Here is a 15,024-nt window from a genome sequence, read left to right as displayed (position 1 = left end):
ATAATGCACACCTGGCATCTTAAAACCACTCTCTTTTAGTTTTCTGTCAAACAAATGCCTCAATTATCAGCCACAGGATCACAAAGCAAAGGGTAACATTACGAGTGTATGTTTTTGATAAACATTGACGACAGGTGGCCGAAAGTATGTCGAAAGACAATTACAAAAGCAGAAACTAAAACTGGACTGACAGACAGGACTACAAAGCACAATTATGAGTGGCTTAACGTGGTCTAACACCATTAAGAAGACTTGAGTACAACAGTTCAAGATCCACCAATGAGATTAACCGTGATTATATGTTGGTGGAACCCAAACATCTCACATTAGACATCCTCAGTCACACTGGAAAATATACAGTACACAATCCCTCATTGACATGAAACATTTCAAGTATTTTTTTTGGGTGCTTAATCCAGAGGGAACAAGATATTCATAGTGGTTCAGGCATATGATGATTAGAATTAGCTGCCATGTTTTAGTCTGCACAGGATGATGCAAAGTGCTCAAATGCACCACAATCATAAATGTCGTTTTCAACTTTGAACATTTTCAAACATTGCCAGATCAATAGTGATGCCGACACGCAGCCTCCAAAAAAAGGTCTACATCAAAGATGGCACAACATGAAGCACCCGGTTTCCCTAACAGGAAGGCGGGATTGACAGGTGGTCGTTGCCATCGTCCCTTGCATGAAGTGTGAAATTAAAAGACACTTGAGGTACGCCTGCCAACATCTCGGCCAATCAAAAGTTAACACTAAGTAAGGTGTGGCGGCCATCACACACCCCACCAATTCTTGCCACAGTGAATTAGTGGTTAGTATATGCGCCTCACGGCGAGAAGATTCAGGGCTTGAAATCATTGTAAACCGCCACCTTTTTTATTTGTTGACTCTTTCAAAGTAGAGCGAACCAGCACATCTTGGCGGTATTCTTGTGTTTAGGCCATAGGACAGTATTGCTTTGGCACCGATGGATGGCATCTTGGTATTTAAGAAGGTTGAGGAACTTCATTCGGACAAAAGTAGTCCTTTGCCACCATCTCAAGGCATCAAGAGCCAATTACGGTAAAAGAATAAACCTTTTTCAGGGCATGTCGATTACTTGAGGATTTTTGCGACTGCAGGGGTTGGATTCTGTTATGCTGAAGAGTAATATTCAATCAAGAGTCATTTATTTAATGGATTAGTTTAAGTACAGTGGTGCCTTGAGCTATGAATGATGATGAAAGATGATTTGCTATACAACGGTGGTCACAGATGAGACTCGAATCTTAAGGCACCACTGTATCATAAAAATGCATTCGTATCAATAAAGGCCTCAAGCGTAATAAAATGTCAGCTGTTCTATGGAAATGTGACATGTTGGGTTCATGTGGACTCTAAATTGTTTCAGTGACTGTGAATGGTTCCGGGTTGCTTATGCGTCAGTCCAAGTGATACAAAAGGAACGGCTGGATTTTCTATTAATATGTCTTACAGTAAATGTCAGTTTGGTATTTATGGGAGTAATGTAAATGTGACTTTAACAAGAGTGCGGTGGATGTTGGGCCAACAAAATATCTCATTGTGTCTGGGCCTGGGGGCAGCTGGCAGCCAAAAATGTAGGCCAAACTGTGCAAGCGAGGGTTGGGGTGGATGCCTAATGTGGGCAAAATTACTCTCGCTCCATCCATCTGTCAGTCTGTCAACCCCCAACCCCCCCACAAAAATAAGCCCTGGCCATGCACTTCCCAGTCGGCGGGGCTAATCGTCCTTTAAGCCAGTGAGTGGCGCCCGCTTCTTGTCCTCCTTTTCCTCCTCATGAAGGCTGGCGTGCAGTTTGACGCAGATGCCGGTGTCGCCGCTGCGCAGCGCCTGCAGGAAGAGATCAGTGTGCTCCCTGAGGCGCTCCAAGTCCGACTGTGTGCGGCGGTTCTGGCGCAGGAGCTCTTTGGTGCGCAGCGTGATGTCCAGGAGGCCCGATTTGCTCAGGATGTTGTACGTGTTGCAGAACCGCTTCCGCCTCATGTCGTCATTGTCCCAGTCGTGTTCGGCCGACGAGGCACTGTCCAGAGGTGTCGGACTGCTCGCGCAGCTGGGAGGGAGGGAGGAGAAAGATGGGGATGATTCTGATTGGCTGACAGCCGGCGAAGGCGCCTCGCCGGCGATTTGAGGGAGCTGTGTCTGCGGCGGTTGCGTGTTGTCGGGGGTTCCGGAGAGAAACGAGGTCTCGCTCCGGCTCTTCTGCGGTTTCTCTTTTGGACCATGATCCCGCTGAGACCCCGATGCCGAGGAAGTCGACAAAGAGGTGGAGGAAGTGGCGGTTCCCCTACCCAAGGACGAATTGTCGCCAGGATGCGGCGCAATCTTAGGGTAGGACTTGAGAATGGGAAGATACTTCTTGGGGCGCCTGTGTCGAGAGGCCTCCTTGGAAGTTTGGCGGGAGACAACGGGCTGCAGGAAGACCACCTGAGTCGGCTGGACCACAGGCTGAACCACCTCCATGGCGGGACTGAAGCTCCAGGGCTTCATGGCAGGGGGGTTGTCTCCAGGCTGCCGCGATAACATCGTTAATATCATTATTATGGCTCCATAAAGAACAATACCATGCATTTTACCATACATATACCACAAATATGTTTTTTGGGGAGAGGGTTGGTACAGATGAATTGCATTTCCATTCATTTTAATGGTTGAAGTTGATTTGAGATGAGTGATTTGAGTTGCAAGCATGTTCACCAGACTAAATAAACACTGAAGTCAAGGCACCACTGTAATTGACTGTTGTGGCTTGAGCACACAGACCGATGTGCTGTGTGTTTGTGCAGTGCGCTTATACCTGTTTTAGGAGCATATTGTTCATGATGATCATGGGGGACATACTGGAGTAGGATCCCCCTACCACAGCCAGCTGCCCAGAAGTAGAACTCTGGGCGCCCTGCTGCACGGAAGGCCGCGGCGAGTCCTCAGAGTCGGTGTTGTCCACGGTGCTCGTATGCTCCGAGCTCGCATCTGAAGAGGATGAGAAAAAAAAAAAGAAGAAGAGGATGTGCCATTGGTTGGATGCTCATTTAAAACACACGTGAGGGCTGGTAAAAGTTGAGAGCAGAACCTGAGAATCCGGAGTCCCTTTCCGAGTCGGCTCGGGAATTGTTGTGAGACTTCATGATGTGCAGCCTGTTGGCGGCCCGTGAGTCGCTTTCCGCCTTGCGCTTGGCACTCATCTCCTCGCTTTACGGCTGCTATGGACAAGATGGGCTACCAGCAACTACATCAGCATAACAGAGGGTAAATATGGAAATCAACAGACAAGATCAGGAAACGCATTTCACTCTGAAGACCTTATAAGCCGAATATGAATGGCCGTAAAATTTGTCTTGCAACAGGGAGAGATGCAAAACATGCAGGATAACGGCCCTCCGGGACTGGAATTGCCCACCCTGCTCTCGAACATCGATGCTTGCCAAACAGACCGCCGCCATTCCTCATGGGAGGGTGACCCCTCAGCGAAGTTCATTATCCATTTTTCAGAGCATAATGTGCAGTCCGCTAACTAAGTACTGTCATCTATGTTTACCTTAACGTATCCCCACATGGCTGACATTGGCTCCTGCTCCACCTGCTTGAAAGGTATACATCAGGCTGGTGAACTATCGGTGTTGTTGGATTGGAGCATTTTTGTTTCATGAACGGTATAGACGCACAGTATCGTCACTGCTATCTGCACAGTATCGTCACTGCTATCTGTGCATCCATACTGTACAATAAACCCTGATCACGTTACAGATTTTTCGACAGAACAAACTACTCGTTGAAGACGGCACTTGTTCGTGCCTATCCATATATTTTCGTCTGGTTGTTCTGTAATACTGTAAGACACATTCCAACACACGTCATTACTTAATAGCCTATACCCAGCTGACTTTGCAAGAGCCAAACGCAGGGCAGATATGGACAAGCAAAAATTCACAGCAAAGGACAATTTAGAATCTTCAGTGAACATAATACAATATTGGCATAGAAGAGGAAGTCTGAGTACCTGCAGAAAACCCACACAGGCACGGGGAGAACATGCAAACTGCACACAGGTAGGCTGGAATCCAGATTCGAAAATCCAACGTCAGAAGGTGAAGTCAGTAACCACTTGGCCACCACCGTGTTGCCTGTAAGGTAAGCATGTTATGTTGCTTCAGTGTTTTGTTTTGTTTTTGGAGGGGGGGGGGGGTATCTTTCGAGTTTAAACAATATATGAAATCATATTATTCGTTTTGGGGGGCGGCTCGACCTTCCGCGTACACAGAAAATATATGAAAACTCCACAAGTTGTCCTCTGAAAGCCGCACATCACAGTGTAAATGATAAACTGCACAGACTACTTGTTCAAGGCAAGCGTTCAAGTTTTCAGAGTAGGACACAAGTGCGTTATTCGGAAAGTATATCACATATTTTAAGGGCCGTGTAAGCTAGTATGTGTTTACAAAATGCTTTGAGGCGACATCACAAAGAACTTGAACATTAGCACTTTTGTTAGCTACGCGCTAATTTGACGACGCATCCACAGCTAACCTTTAGCCTTGACTGTGAAGCGAAACATACAAACAAACCAAATAAAACATCGAATGTTAAAATACAAAAAACTTACTTCACTGCTTTGGTCTAACGACGATGAGAGTAAGGACACGAGCAGGAGGAGGGTGGAAAGTGTAGTGTATCCCGTAGAGGCAGCTTGCTCTTCGGGTGGGTGCTCTTAGTCTTTGGACGGTGGCTGGTGGGCACCACTCGCGTCTTTCCACGGTACAGTACACGAGACCGGGTGGCTCCTCCTTCCGCCTGTCAGTCACATGCGAAGCAAGGTGGCACCAACCTCAGACAGACGCCGTAAAATATCATTTAATGGACCTCCAATGGACTAATACATCTACATGTGTTTGCGTGGTCGTATTCTATCGCTACAAGACTGTAAGAACGACGCCAAACAGGAAATAAGTGCCGGAGACGTTGCCATATTTAGAAAAAGAGGACGCAGGTTGTCTGGAGTCTTACTGACGTCAGCAACAATCCCGCCCACACCGTCGCGTTCCGACGTCCTGATTGGCCAGCCTGGCCAGCAGCTGAAAAACGTGACTGCAACCCAATGTGAGGCAGACGAAGTACACGGTGTTCAGGAGGCGTACGGTACTGCACAGACGCAAAACACAAGCATATCTCATGTACCATCGGGGAATCCACTGACGTGAGCCCGTAATATTGCCTTACATAATAGCCTTGCTTGTCTCGCAACTAACTTGATCTCCTATTCTCTGGATAGGGTGGCGTCATAAAACGCAAATCTGCTCTCTGGCGGGAGACAAAAAGTCCTCACATACTGAAATTGCGGCAGTTACACGAGAAGGGAGAGACAGTGATTAACATACCAAGTATGAATCATAATAAAATCTAATTAATTCACGTGACACTTTTTTTCGGCGGTAATAATACGCCCTTTTATAATACCTGTTAGAAACTTGCATTCTATTATCATTTCTCCATGTTTGTGTTTTATTGTACATAACAAATATGATGCAAGGAAGTCCAACCAGCAATTTATTCCCTGGTTTTCTGTATCAATACGTCCCTCGACATTTGCGGTCTCATGGGATTGCAAAATGTTGCTGTAGTCTGTGATCCTATTTCTACACGTACTGATGTTACTCGTCATTCACGGAACATTTAACACAAAAGAAAAATGCATGAAAGACAAAAAGTGTCATGTTTCTGCCTAACTGGGATGTCGTGTGCTGCAATTGTATGACAACCAGTTCAGGGTGGTGGCACAAACACATTTTTCTACCGTAACATTTGTGAATCAAAGGCCATATTTTCTTGCTCGTTGGGTTAGCTGAATGACTGAAAACACAAACATGTGTATGTGCAGGAGACCTTTATTTGAAGACTTTGACAGACAGCACCTGTGCCAATATTAAATAAATATAACCTTTTTTCACCCCTGTTAAAACAGTAAAGCCTCATGCTTGTTTTAACACGGTGTCATTTTGTTTGGACCAGAAATACGAAGCAGATGTGTACCTTAAGACATGAGCAGGGTGAAACTGTTACAAGATACTTGGGTTGTGGTTCTACAAGGGAGGACAATGTTGCAACAGCGTATGTGTTCTACTTCTCTGTGGAGAAGGCTCGTTTCATGAGCGGAGGCGGCGTCTTGCCGGCTTCGTACAACGACTCGGGAAGCGGCGTGCTCAGGCAGCACCAGTCTGGTATGCGGCCCGTCTGGTTGTAGTAATCACGGGACACTGACCTGCTGCCCAAGATGTCCTGTAGTGCACCAAAGATGGCGCCTAGTGGAAATTTACCAAGTTTAAAATAAGATTTTCTTTTTTTTTCTTCTTCAAAGAGTGAAGTCAAGAGAGAGTTTCACACCTCCGACCCAGGCGGTGCAGTTGGGTTTGGCGGGCGGCAAGTGCATGCGGAAGTTCTTGCTGGCCAGTACGTCGCGGTACTTGGGTTTCTCCACCAGCAGGCGAATCTCGGCCAGCAGCCGGTGTAGGAAGCCTGGCAGCATGGCCGTGCCACCGATCACCACCAGGTTTTCCGACAGCACTTTGCGTGTGTCAATGGGGGACTAAAATAACACAAGATGAAATTATACTGCAACCACCCATAGGAAAATGTGTGTGTGGTTTTTTTACTTATTTTTACTTATGTAAAAACACATAAGTATAACATAGTACATTACTTGTGCAAAAAAAAGTACGGAACTGAACAACAACAAAAGAACAAAATATAGTGAGAAATAACCAACATAACATAGATTATACATTGCTTGCTTCCAAATAAATACCTGATCATTTCTATTTAAAAATTATCTATTCCGACCTCTCTCTGTGTACCTTAACCAGGGCGTCAAGTATCAGTGAGGCCACGCTCTTCTCCTCGTTATCCTGCTCAAACATAATCTCCATCAGAGAGTCCCTGCAAAGAAAGTGGACAGAGTGAGGTTCCCCACGTTACAAAAAAGATAGCATGTCGACACAGCTTCAGCGCTGCATCTCAGTTTAAATCCTGCCATTGTACATATAGATACGACGACAACTAACACAAAGTGGTTGGAGTGAAGTTCCAGAGACCGGAAAAGTTAGCATGTTGACACGGCAAAATCTGCACAATTCATTGGAAATATTCTGTGCATATAGTTCCAAGAAAGATCGGTAGAAAGTGAATGGGCGTGGGGTTCCGGATGCTGACAAAGTTAGCAGGTTTGATACTGTTTTCACCTGATTGATCCTTTGATATGCAGGATTTTCTCGCCATCCAAAGGATAGTCAACATCTGGTGGTGGAGCCGGACGCTACAAACGCAAAGAGAAGACAACAATGTCCTCAAGGCACAGTGAATTAGGCGTGTCCTTGACGTGTTCTCACATCTTCCTCACCTCGGCGGAACCATCCATGTTGAACTTAGCCGCCTGGAGCTTGAGGCCTCTCTGTAAGTCGCTGACAAAACATGTCCTCACTGTGTGAAAACAAGACCGTTGTATAAAATACTGCATTGATAAGGGTGGAATTGGAGATTGTTGTTCTGACCCACCTTTTATGTCTTCCACTGTCTCTTCTGGAATAGTGCCTTAGCGGGAAAAGGGACGGGAATGACAGTACTGGATAAATATATGGTCCCAAGATTCAACATGCCTTGACGACTTCAGGGATAGTGACGGGCCCCTTTCACGCTACAGTGTTGCCTTGGGATGCAAGTTTAATTTATTTCGTGATACAAAACATTTGTATCTCAATTCATCTTTCCCCTTTGAAATGAATGGTAATTGCATTCATCTGTTCCAAACCCTCCCCATTTTTTTACATTTTATATAATGGAAAATAACGCTATAAAATTGTACTTTACATGTCATTGTTCTTTATAAAAGCAAAACAGTTTTCCCCCACCCTCGGTTAATTTTGTCTGAAAGGCACAGAGTGAAAAATAAAACAGTTTTTCATACCAATGATGGAGGGTACACTTTCCCCAGTGCTGGTGTCTGTGTCCACGGTGCACTGTTCCACAAGAAGAACGTCTAATTCCCTAAAATAAACACACAAACAAACATACATAAAATCGCCATTAAGTCAATTATCTTATAAATGCTTATGTGTGTGTGTGTGTGTGTGTATGATACAGTCCAAATAAAGCTACTCGCTTGTGAATGGCTTTTCCGCCCAAAGGCAATGCCTCCCAAGCCGGCAGGATCGGAGTGCACTCATACACCTGATAGTGGAGTTAAGACATTTGCGCATACTTAAGTCCCAAACATCAGAAATCTGTGTTTAAAAAAAAAAAGATCTGTCCCTGTTTTGCATGAAAGGATACAGGCAGCACCAGCGTCTCAGTGTGGCCACAGTCCATCACGAGGGCCGAGTTGATGCCTAATGTCATGATGGCCATGAGGTGACTCGGTGCAAACAGCACAGAGGGCACCTAGCCGATAAATAAATATGTAATGTAAATAGCCCACATGAAAATTTGAGAAAAGGTGACTGTTGTTGCAAGGTGTGTTGCCGCAGGAATTTTCAATCAAGTTGTACCTCAAACTGTTTGAAGAAAACTTTGGTGAGCGTCTCTCTGAAGTGAGATGGGCAGAGGATGGACTCGATAATGACCACCCTTCTGTCGCGAGGGTTCACCAGCAGATGTCTGATGATTGGAAATATTTACAAAAAGTTTCAGATGGTCAACTTATTTTTTTTTAACTCTATCAAAGAGCATACAGTACAATACCTGAAGTACAGAGTGTGGATGAACTCTTTTAGGATGACATAGAGCTCTTCTGTGTTTATGTTGTACTGAACCACTTTGGTTGCCTGAAAGAGAAATAATGCAACAAACCATGAGACTTCAGCTGAGCCTGCATCTATTAAACACTAGACAAGATGGATAAAAAGAAAAAAGATTTTCTTCTGACCTGCTGCTGTCCCCGCTTGCGGATCTCGCTCGGAATGATGAACCTGGGCCCCGTTTCCCCTGCAAAGCCACATCTGGAATTGGGAAAAACACACAACAAATAACGTCATTGGCAACATTCTGTTCAGCAAAAATAAGCAGCCGTCGAATTAAGTTGTCGGATAAAGATGTCTTTGTCATCTGCTTCATGTGATTTGCCTGAAGCGAGACTGTTATGCTTGATTTAAGTCAGCGTTGCCCAAATAATAAAAGCAACCAACGTATTTTCAATAAGACAATAGTACTACCAGTAGGTTAGAGGTCAACTTTTTGGGTTAGACAGTTTCCAAATAACCGAGTGCTTAAATAAATATCTGAAGGGACATTGAAATAAGAAAATTATCTTTTTGAAGACAGGGGGCAGTTAAAGTTAGATTAATCCGATTTGAGACGTCTGTCTCTGATGGCTTTTTTCCAAAATGTCTTCATTTACTTTGCATCCTGGGCACACCGGCACAACGACAGACTACAAATGACAATTCTGCATCGCACATATATTAAGAATGACCACATTAAAATAATTGAGAATGATGATATTCCTATTTAATTTACAGCATCTTAATCGGTTAAGCTCCACTGACAGTTTATCAGTGACTTGTTGTTGGCAACATTTCGTGTCATGAGTGCTTTCCATAGTAGTGAAAAGAAAGATTATTGTTCAATGTAGCCGACAAAGCCCCCAACATTTAGCACTTAGGCGTTTTGTCAGCTAGCCGAATGCTAACGATTAACACTCACTTTGTGTACGCCGCTCCTAGATCAATAACGATGGCGGTTTTTTCTGCTCCACTGCCCAGACCATCAAACAATGGCATTTTAACTTTTTCAATTTCAATACAGTCACTTCAGTTGGCGTCGATTTTTCTTCGCATTATTTCTGGGATGGGCCTGACAAGTGCGATGACGTCACTAAATATGCCTGATAAAAATGCGACAAAACAGGAAAAAAATATTTCGTCGCCGGCTTTCAAAATATCAACGCGCATTTATATTTGTAGGAAGATTTTTTTTTTTGCAATTGTAAAACAAAAATGTGGCCATTACAATTTAAGATTGATTTACGCAAACGAAAGGTATTTCCCGTCATTGTGATTTAATTTGATCACATATTAGTAATATTACCGTGTAAACATATTATCTTACTTTAAATATGCAAAATATATTTGGACATTTAGGAGATCCACTTGGTCCAAGACATCAAGCAAAGGTGAATGCAAGATAGCCATCGAAGACTATTGAATTATTTTCAAGATTTATTGTATTCGCACGATGGTTAATGTTTAATGCACATTACTGGATAATTCCGCGTAAATTTGACGGGGGTGAGGTCACATTTTTATTATTTTCCTGTTTATTGATTGGCGATTGGGAAACAACCATACTAAGTACCGCCACCTATTGGACTGCACGGCACACCGAGGATAAACGCATAGGGGTGAAATGCATACCAATAAATAAATTACACCACACTCTTAACATTATATAATGGCTTGATTTCGGATCATAAGGTTGCATTTAAGATAATTTACAGCCAGAAATGCGGGGTGACTGGCAGTTTCCATCATTTGGGGCTAACTGACGGCGTCACTCACTGGTAGGCGCATTTGAGGAGAACACCGAACCTCCTCTCTCTCTCCATCCATCAGTACACGAACCCCACATTCCCGTCTCACTCTTGACAATCTCTTCGATCCATCATGCACTCTGGAAGGTAAATGCATTCGCTTTTTGTCATTGTTGTTCTCCAGATACCCGAAAATGTGCATGGATTTAAACTTAACTTGTGAAATGCGATTGGAGTGGAATCCGTAACGCAGTGTGGAGTGGTTTACGCTGCATTTTTGGAGTCGTCAGTCGAGGAAGGGGGGCTGTTTTGTTGTTGTTGACATGTTTGAGCATTTCTGGCAACGCCTACAGTGACTTAGCTCGGATTTGGTAACCATGACACAGCGTATCTTAGAGGGTTTTTTCCCCCCCAATATTAAAACAATAAAATAAAATCGCCACTTGCACGCGTTAGGTTGCTTTAAACATTTTACATTCATTTATCCTTGCAAAAGGCGAGAACGGGTGCTTTTTTAGGTACCTTAAATTCCTTCTGTTGGTCCTAAGAGATTGAAAGGAAATTATATCATTTCAAAACGCGCCTGTTTAAATTTTGTGATGTCACATAACACACACAGACACACAGTTATTTCACGTCAAATGTTCTATAAAGTGCTCTGTTACAGCTGCAGGTCTTAAAAAGATGTATTGTAATGAATTGATTTAAACGTAATTTGTTTTGGTTTTTAATTCAGTGATTGTTTGATGTGCCACTAGAGGAAGCCAACGAACCAACAGTGGTAGTCGTACAACAGATTTGAAATCACTCGTTGTATTATCATCTGGATAAATGATCCTGTGCTTCTTAATGTGCAGCCACTGAGAGCAGACAGATGTTGCCGTGTGAAATGCTCTTTCACCTCCTCCTGGTCGGAGTTTGCCTGTGCGTATTTGGAAATACGGTCCAGGATATCCAGAAGGAAAATGAACACTCTCTCGGACGGAGATCCTTGAGGATTGTGGGGCCAACCAAGGACAGTCTTGATGCAGAATCCAAGCCCGGAGCGCAAAAGAAGTTCCGGAGGATGTTTGACAGAGAGAACATCTACAAAGCTGTCCTGAAAAGGACACTGAGAGACACATTGGGTGACATCAATGCCATGCTGCATGAAGAAGCAAGGGGGACTTCCTCCATCAGAGCTCCAAATCCAACCAGTCCCATCCCCATACCTGTCTCTCTCACCACCCAGACCGTCACACTGTTTTCCACATGGGATCGTCAAGGTCCAGTCATGCCCACGTCACCGGACCTCTTCTTTCCCGACATAGGTGAAGACTCCATGCTCAAAGAGGACAGCGTGGAGGGCCTGTGGACAGAGGCTCCCAGACCCAGCGGAGGCAAGTGTAGCTTTGTTGTACAGTGGATGACTAATTTTAATTTTGCGATGAAAGTCATAGATATTATTAGAGTAAATATGTTTTGGCATTGCATTGCATTGCTCCCGAGAGCAGACACGGCACCGCCGCCATCCCAAGACGACACCACAGAGGGCACCATGTCTTCCGAGTCCCTGCCTCTCATCTTTGAGCCACTGGAAGAATCCGTAACTCAGCTTCCGGCTGCCATCATGGCAACAGCAGTGACGCCGCTGTCAGGGACAGACTCGGAGCGAGTGGTCGCCACGGAGACAGACAAACCACCACGCACAGGGTCCCTGATGACGGCCGATGGCCAGCTCCTGGACACCAGCAACCAATCAGGTCAGAGCCTCCAAAATGGCTGCTTCAATCAAAAATGTTTGATATCATCCTCTTTGGAGATGGCAGAGTCACAATCAGTGCAAAAAATTCACTTGCATCTCTGAATTAAAAAAAATGTTGACCAGTGTACAGTAATCTAATTGTGATTTTTCCCCTCCCTCAATATCGCAATTGTGAATTGCTATGCGGTTGTGACTTAAAAAATAAACCGCGCCCAGGTGCATCAAACATCCACAATTTTCATCTGCACTCCCCCGCCTCCTATATTTTATGACGTATAGGATCAGTGCAGATGTCAGAACTCACAGATACTGTGCAAACGTCCACTCTCGATACCATGGCAACTTATCTACCTGTGCCCAAACCCCAGTCAGATTTAGAGGAGACGAACTCTCAGGGTAAATCTCAAAGATGGTAAACTTTTAAGAGCATGGCTTTACATTTTTTACTAATTGAAAAGTGACTTAACTTGCTTGTGTTTCAGATGATCCGGGTGAGGATAAGAGTTCAGAGGAATTGATGGAGGACGAGGCCAGCGAAGAGGACCCGACTGAGACAGCCCAAACTCCGTACAGCCTCATCCCACCACCTCCTGTCTGGGTGCAACACAACCAGGGCCTGAGTATGAAACAGCATCGGCGCTTTGAGAGGGGATGACATTTTCGTTAGTGTCAAGACTTTTTGAAAGTTGAATGTTTCAAGTTATCACACTATTTTTGCATTCAAAAACATTTAAAGTCAAACTGCATTTCATTTCGATGAATTAAAAATTGTGGAAAATGTTTATTTTGAAAAAGTTGAAAGTTACAAGACAGTTTATAGATAATTTTTGAATGCTATACCATTTTTTTCATAAAAAATGTTACAAGATGTACTTAAAAATATAGCACACTTTTTCCTTTTTAGAAGGTTTGGATGTGGCAAGACATCATACAATTTTTTTTCGGTTTAGATTACTATAATTGAATTGAATGTCACGAAAGACCACAGTGTGAGAAACACAAAATGTATGTGAAATTGTGAACTTGCCTTCCAAAACTGCCGGAACGGTACTTGAATACCAAGTTCAACTAGAAGCACATCATTTACGTTGACCCTTTCTTGCAGTGCACAGCTGGGTGGCGCTGATCCGAGAAAAGGTGAGACTAACCCCCTAACCGGCCTCATTTGTTACTGCTTTTTTTTTTTTTTTTTTTAGCGCAAGGTATTGTGTTTTTCCCCACGGGGCAGGTAGGTTACGTTTCGGGCATGTTAGCCCCGGTGGGCATTGGCATGGCGGGAGCCCTTCTGCTCGTGGGCGCCCTCTACAGCATGAGGCGGATCCAGCAAAGGAGGCGGAACAGCTTTAAACGCCAGCGCAGGAAGGTCCGGCCCGCGGAGGTCAGTATGCAAATATAATTTACCTCTGCTAAGAATATCATGGTAGCGGTTGTTTGTGAACAGGATGATGCAAAAACCTTCAATATTGTCAATTTGATTTTTTTTTCAGCACCATCGTGTGTACACATTATACATGTGTATAATTGCCTCCTACTTAGCCCACATGCCAAAAAATGTATTTCTTTGTATCATCCTGTCACCAATCAACCATCGAATTACAGCGGTGTCTTTTGGAAGAGGTAATGACGAACCCCTACGAATTCTGTTGCCCGTAGCAACCAGGCGAGACATGCGCCGGCCGACATGATCAGGCCATGCTGCTGGCAGACAGCTCTGAGGATGAGTTCTGATCCGAAAGACCGAGCCAATCAAGGTCACCATGACAACAGCATCCATATACCATCGCCTCAGACAGCTTTATATCCCCAGACAACCTGACGCGGGAACTCTATTCCATGTTTTAAAATGGCTGTGTGGCCAGATGACACACATTTCACATAAAAGAAAATCAATGAAAAGGTACACAAAGTAAATACAGTATAGTGCCTGTAAATGTATTAGGGTAAATACAAATGTATTCACCCGGACTTAAAAGAGTAGGGCAACAAGAAAGCAAAAGAAGAGCAAAAATATGGCACTGATTAGATGCTAATGATGCCAATCATGTTGTTAGCCCAGCACTGTTCAAATACAGCAGTGGGTTGCAGTTTGGAAAAAGTCTTGGATTTTGCTGCTTGACACATGGCTACTTTAAGCTGCATTAAAAAAATGTTAATGACATTTCAAAACACTGCCTGGTTACGATTGTTATCTTTTGAACACGTTTTCCTTTGTATTAGGTTTGCTATGTTGTTAACAGGGCTAGCTTATCAAACCGAGGTGGTATCTAAATTTAAAATATTTCTTATTTTCAGCTTTTCAACAGGAAATGTTTCAAATGTAGCGTAAAACACAAAACACTGGACTACCCCAGTTGTCTCTCTAGTGTTATTGTTGGTGACCAGGTGTGACAGTTTTTTTTCAGATTATCATTTTGCAATTTTGAAGTCCAATCTCATAATTATTTAGGAGACATTTTGTTTTCACCTGCAAGATCTTTCAGTCCATACTCATGGAACACATCGTTAGGTACACCCACACATCTACCATGAATCTAATGAGATGCATTATTTGAGCTGACTTTCTTGGATCTGATTTGATTGTTGTATTTTTCATATATTCATTGTTGAACCGTATGTGTTCATGCAATAATACTATGCTAAGATATAAAACATGTTTTGCCTTGTGGTTTTCTTTTTCAAATTAAAAGAATTTCCGAATATCAAATGGAGTGAGACTCGTGCAAAAACAACTTAGACTACTCCGGT

General features: G+C 43.7%; 3 protein-coding genes across 7 annotated transcripts; 1 reads left to right on the top strand and 2 right to left on the bottom strand.

Moving 5' to 3' along the window:
- Nucleotides 1–14: 14 nt before the first annotated feature.
- On the bottom strand, nucleotides 15–5,010 carry cipcb (CLOCK-interacting pacemaker b). 2 transcript variants are annotated; one of them, XM_086099998.1, is made up of 5 exons: nucleotides 4,626–5,010; nucleotides 3,561–4,146; nucleotides 3,096–3,251; nucleotides 2,823–2,995; nucleotides 15–2,536 (listed from the first exon to the last, which is right to left on the bottom strand). In XM_086099998.1, exons 3-5 carry the CDS (start codon nucleotides 3,205–3,207, stop codon nucleotides 1,748–1,750), a joined length of 1,074 nt encoding a protein of 357 aa, XP_085956124.1. In that variant the 5' UTR covers nucleotides 3,208–3,251; nucleotides 3,561–4,146; nucleotides 4,626–5,010; the 3' UTR covers nucleotides 15–1,747. The 2 variants fall into 2 exon arrangements, with proteins under 2 accessions (XP_085956124.1, XP_085956123.1); XM_086099997.1 differs by having other exon boundaries at nucleotides 4,023–4,146; nucleotides 4,626–5,009.
- An 878-nt stretch (nucleotides 5,011–5,888) lies between these two features.
- On the bottom strand, nucleotides 5,889–10,675 carry actr10 (actin related protein 10). 2 transcript variants are annotated; one of them, XM_086099996.1, is made up of 13 exons: nucleotides 10,564–10,675; nucleotides 8,934–9,006; nucleotides 8,750–8,832; nucleotides 8,557–8,665; nucleotides 8,342–8,449; nucleotides 8,172–8,239; nucleotides 7,977–8,056; nucleotides 7,568–7,603; nucleotides 7,413–7,492; nucleotides 7,255–7,328; nucleotides 6,871–6,952; nucleotides 6,401–6,602; nucleotides 5,889–6,318 (listed from the first exon to the last, which is right to left on the bottom strand). In XM_086099996.1, exons 1-13 carry the CDS (start codon nucleotides 10,608–10,610, stop codon nucleotides 6,137–6,139), a joined length of 1,224 nt encoding a protein of 407 aa, XP_085956122.1. In that variant the 5' UTR covers nucleotides 10,611–10,675; the 3' UTR covers nucleotides 5,889–6,136. The 2 variants fall into 2 exon arrangements, with proteins under 2 accessions (XP_085956122.1, XP_085956121.1); XM_086099995.1 differs by lacking the exon at nucleotides 10,564–10,675 and adding an exon at nucleotides 9,710–9,875.
- Nucleotides 10,535–14,983, top strand: armh4 (armadillo like helical domain containing 4). 3 transcript variants are annotated; one of them, XM_086099993.1, is made up of 7 exons: nucleotides 10,535–10,682; nucleotides 11,393–11,914; nucleotides 12,029–12,277; nucleotides 12,762–12,899; nucleotides 13,385–13,416; nucleotides 13,508–13,657; nucleotides 13,933–14,983. In XM_086099993.1, the coding sequence occupies exons 2-7, from the start codon at nucleotides 11,410–11,412 to the stop codon at nucleotides 14,005–14,007; spliced, it is 1,149 nt and encodes a 382-aa protein (XP_085956119.1). In that variant the 5' UTR covers nucleotides 10,535–10,682; nucleotides 11,393–11,409; the 3' UTR covers nucleotides 14,008–14,983. The 3 variants fall into 3 exon arrangements, with proteins under 3 accessions (XP_085956119.1, XP_085956118.1, XP_085956120.1); XM_086099992.1 differs by having other exon boundaries at nucleotides 11,393–12,277; XM_086099994.1 differs by lacking the exon at nucleotides 13,933–14,983 and having other exon boundaries at nucleotides 11,393–12,277; nucleotides 12,762–12,941; nucleotides 13,508–13,613.
- Nucleotides 14,984–15,024: the final 41 nt, after the last annotated feature.

This window comes from Hippocampus guttulatus, chromosome 20, assembly GCF_054856545.1.
Source record: "Hippocampus guttulatus isolate MCC_2025c chromosome 20, RoL_Hgut_1.0, whole genome shotgun sequence".
NCBI classification, from domain to species: Eukaryota; Metazoa; Chordata; class Actinopteri; order Syngnathiformes; family Syngnathidae; genus Hippocampus; species Hippocampus guttulatus.
The sequence above is the reverse complement of the archived record's forward strand: the minus strand, read 5'-3'. Positions and strand labels throughout refer to the sequence as shown.

What these genes read in the sequence shown, in the direction of transcription:
- actr10 (XM_086099995.1), bottom strand. Translation starts at nt 9,786, where the DNA reads ATGCCATTGTTTGATGGTCTGGGCAGTGGAGCAGAAAAAACCGCCATC. An exon ending in GGCGGAAAAGCCATTCACAA is followed by an intron (nt 8,057 to 8,171) that starts GCGAGTAGCTTT and finishes TGTTTATTTTAG; the next exon opens with GGAATTAGACGTTCTTCTTG. An exon ending in GACAGTGGAAGACATAAAAG is followed by an intron (nt 7,493 to 7,567) that starts GTGGGTCAGAAC and finishes GTTTTCACACAG; the next exon opens with TGAGGACATGTTTTGTCAGC.
- cipcb (XM_086099998.1), bottom strand. Translation starts at nt 3,207, where the DNA reads ATGAGTGCCAAGCGCAAGGCGGAAAGCGACTCACGGGCCGCCAACAGG. An exon ending in AAGGGACTCCGGATTCTCAG is followed by an intron (nt 2,996 to 3,095) that starts GTTCTGCTCTCA and finishes CATCCTCTTCAG; the next exon opens with ATGCGAGCTCGGAGCATACG. An exon ending in ACAATATGCTCCTAAAACAG is followed by an intron (nt 2,537 to 2,822) that starts GTATAAGCGCAC and finishes TTATCGCGGCAG; the next exon opens with CCTGGAGACAACCCCCCTGC.
- armh4 (XM_086099992.1), top strand. Translation starts at nt 11,410, where the DNA reads ATGTTGCCGTGTGAAATGCTCTTTCACCTCCTCCTGGTCGGAGTTTGC. An exon ending in GGACACCAGCAACCAATCAG is followed by an intron (nt 12,278 to 12,761) that starts GTCAGAGCCTCC and finishes CTTGTGTTTCAG; the next exon opens with ATGATCCGGGTGAGGATAAG. An exon ending in GCAACACAACCAGGGCCTGA is followed by an intron (nt 12,900 to 13,384) that starts GTATGAAACAGC and finishes CCTTTCTTGCAG; the next exon opens with TGCACAGCTGGGTGGCGCTG.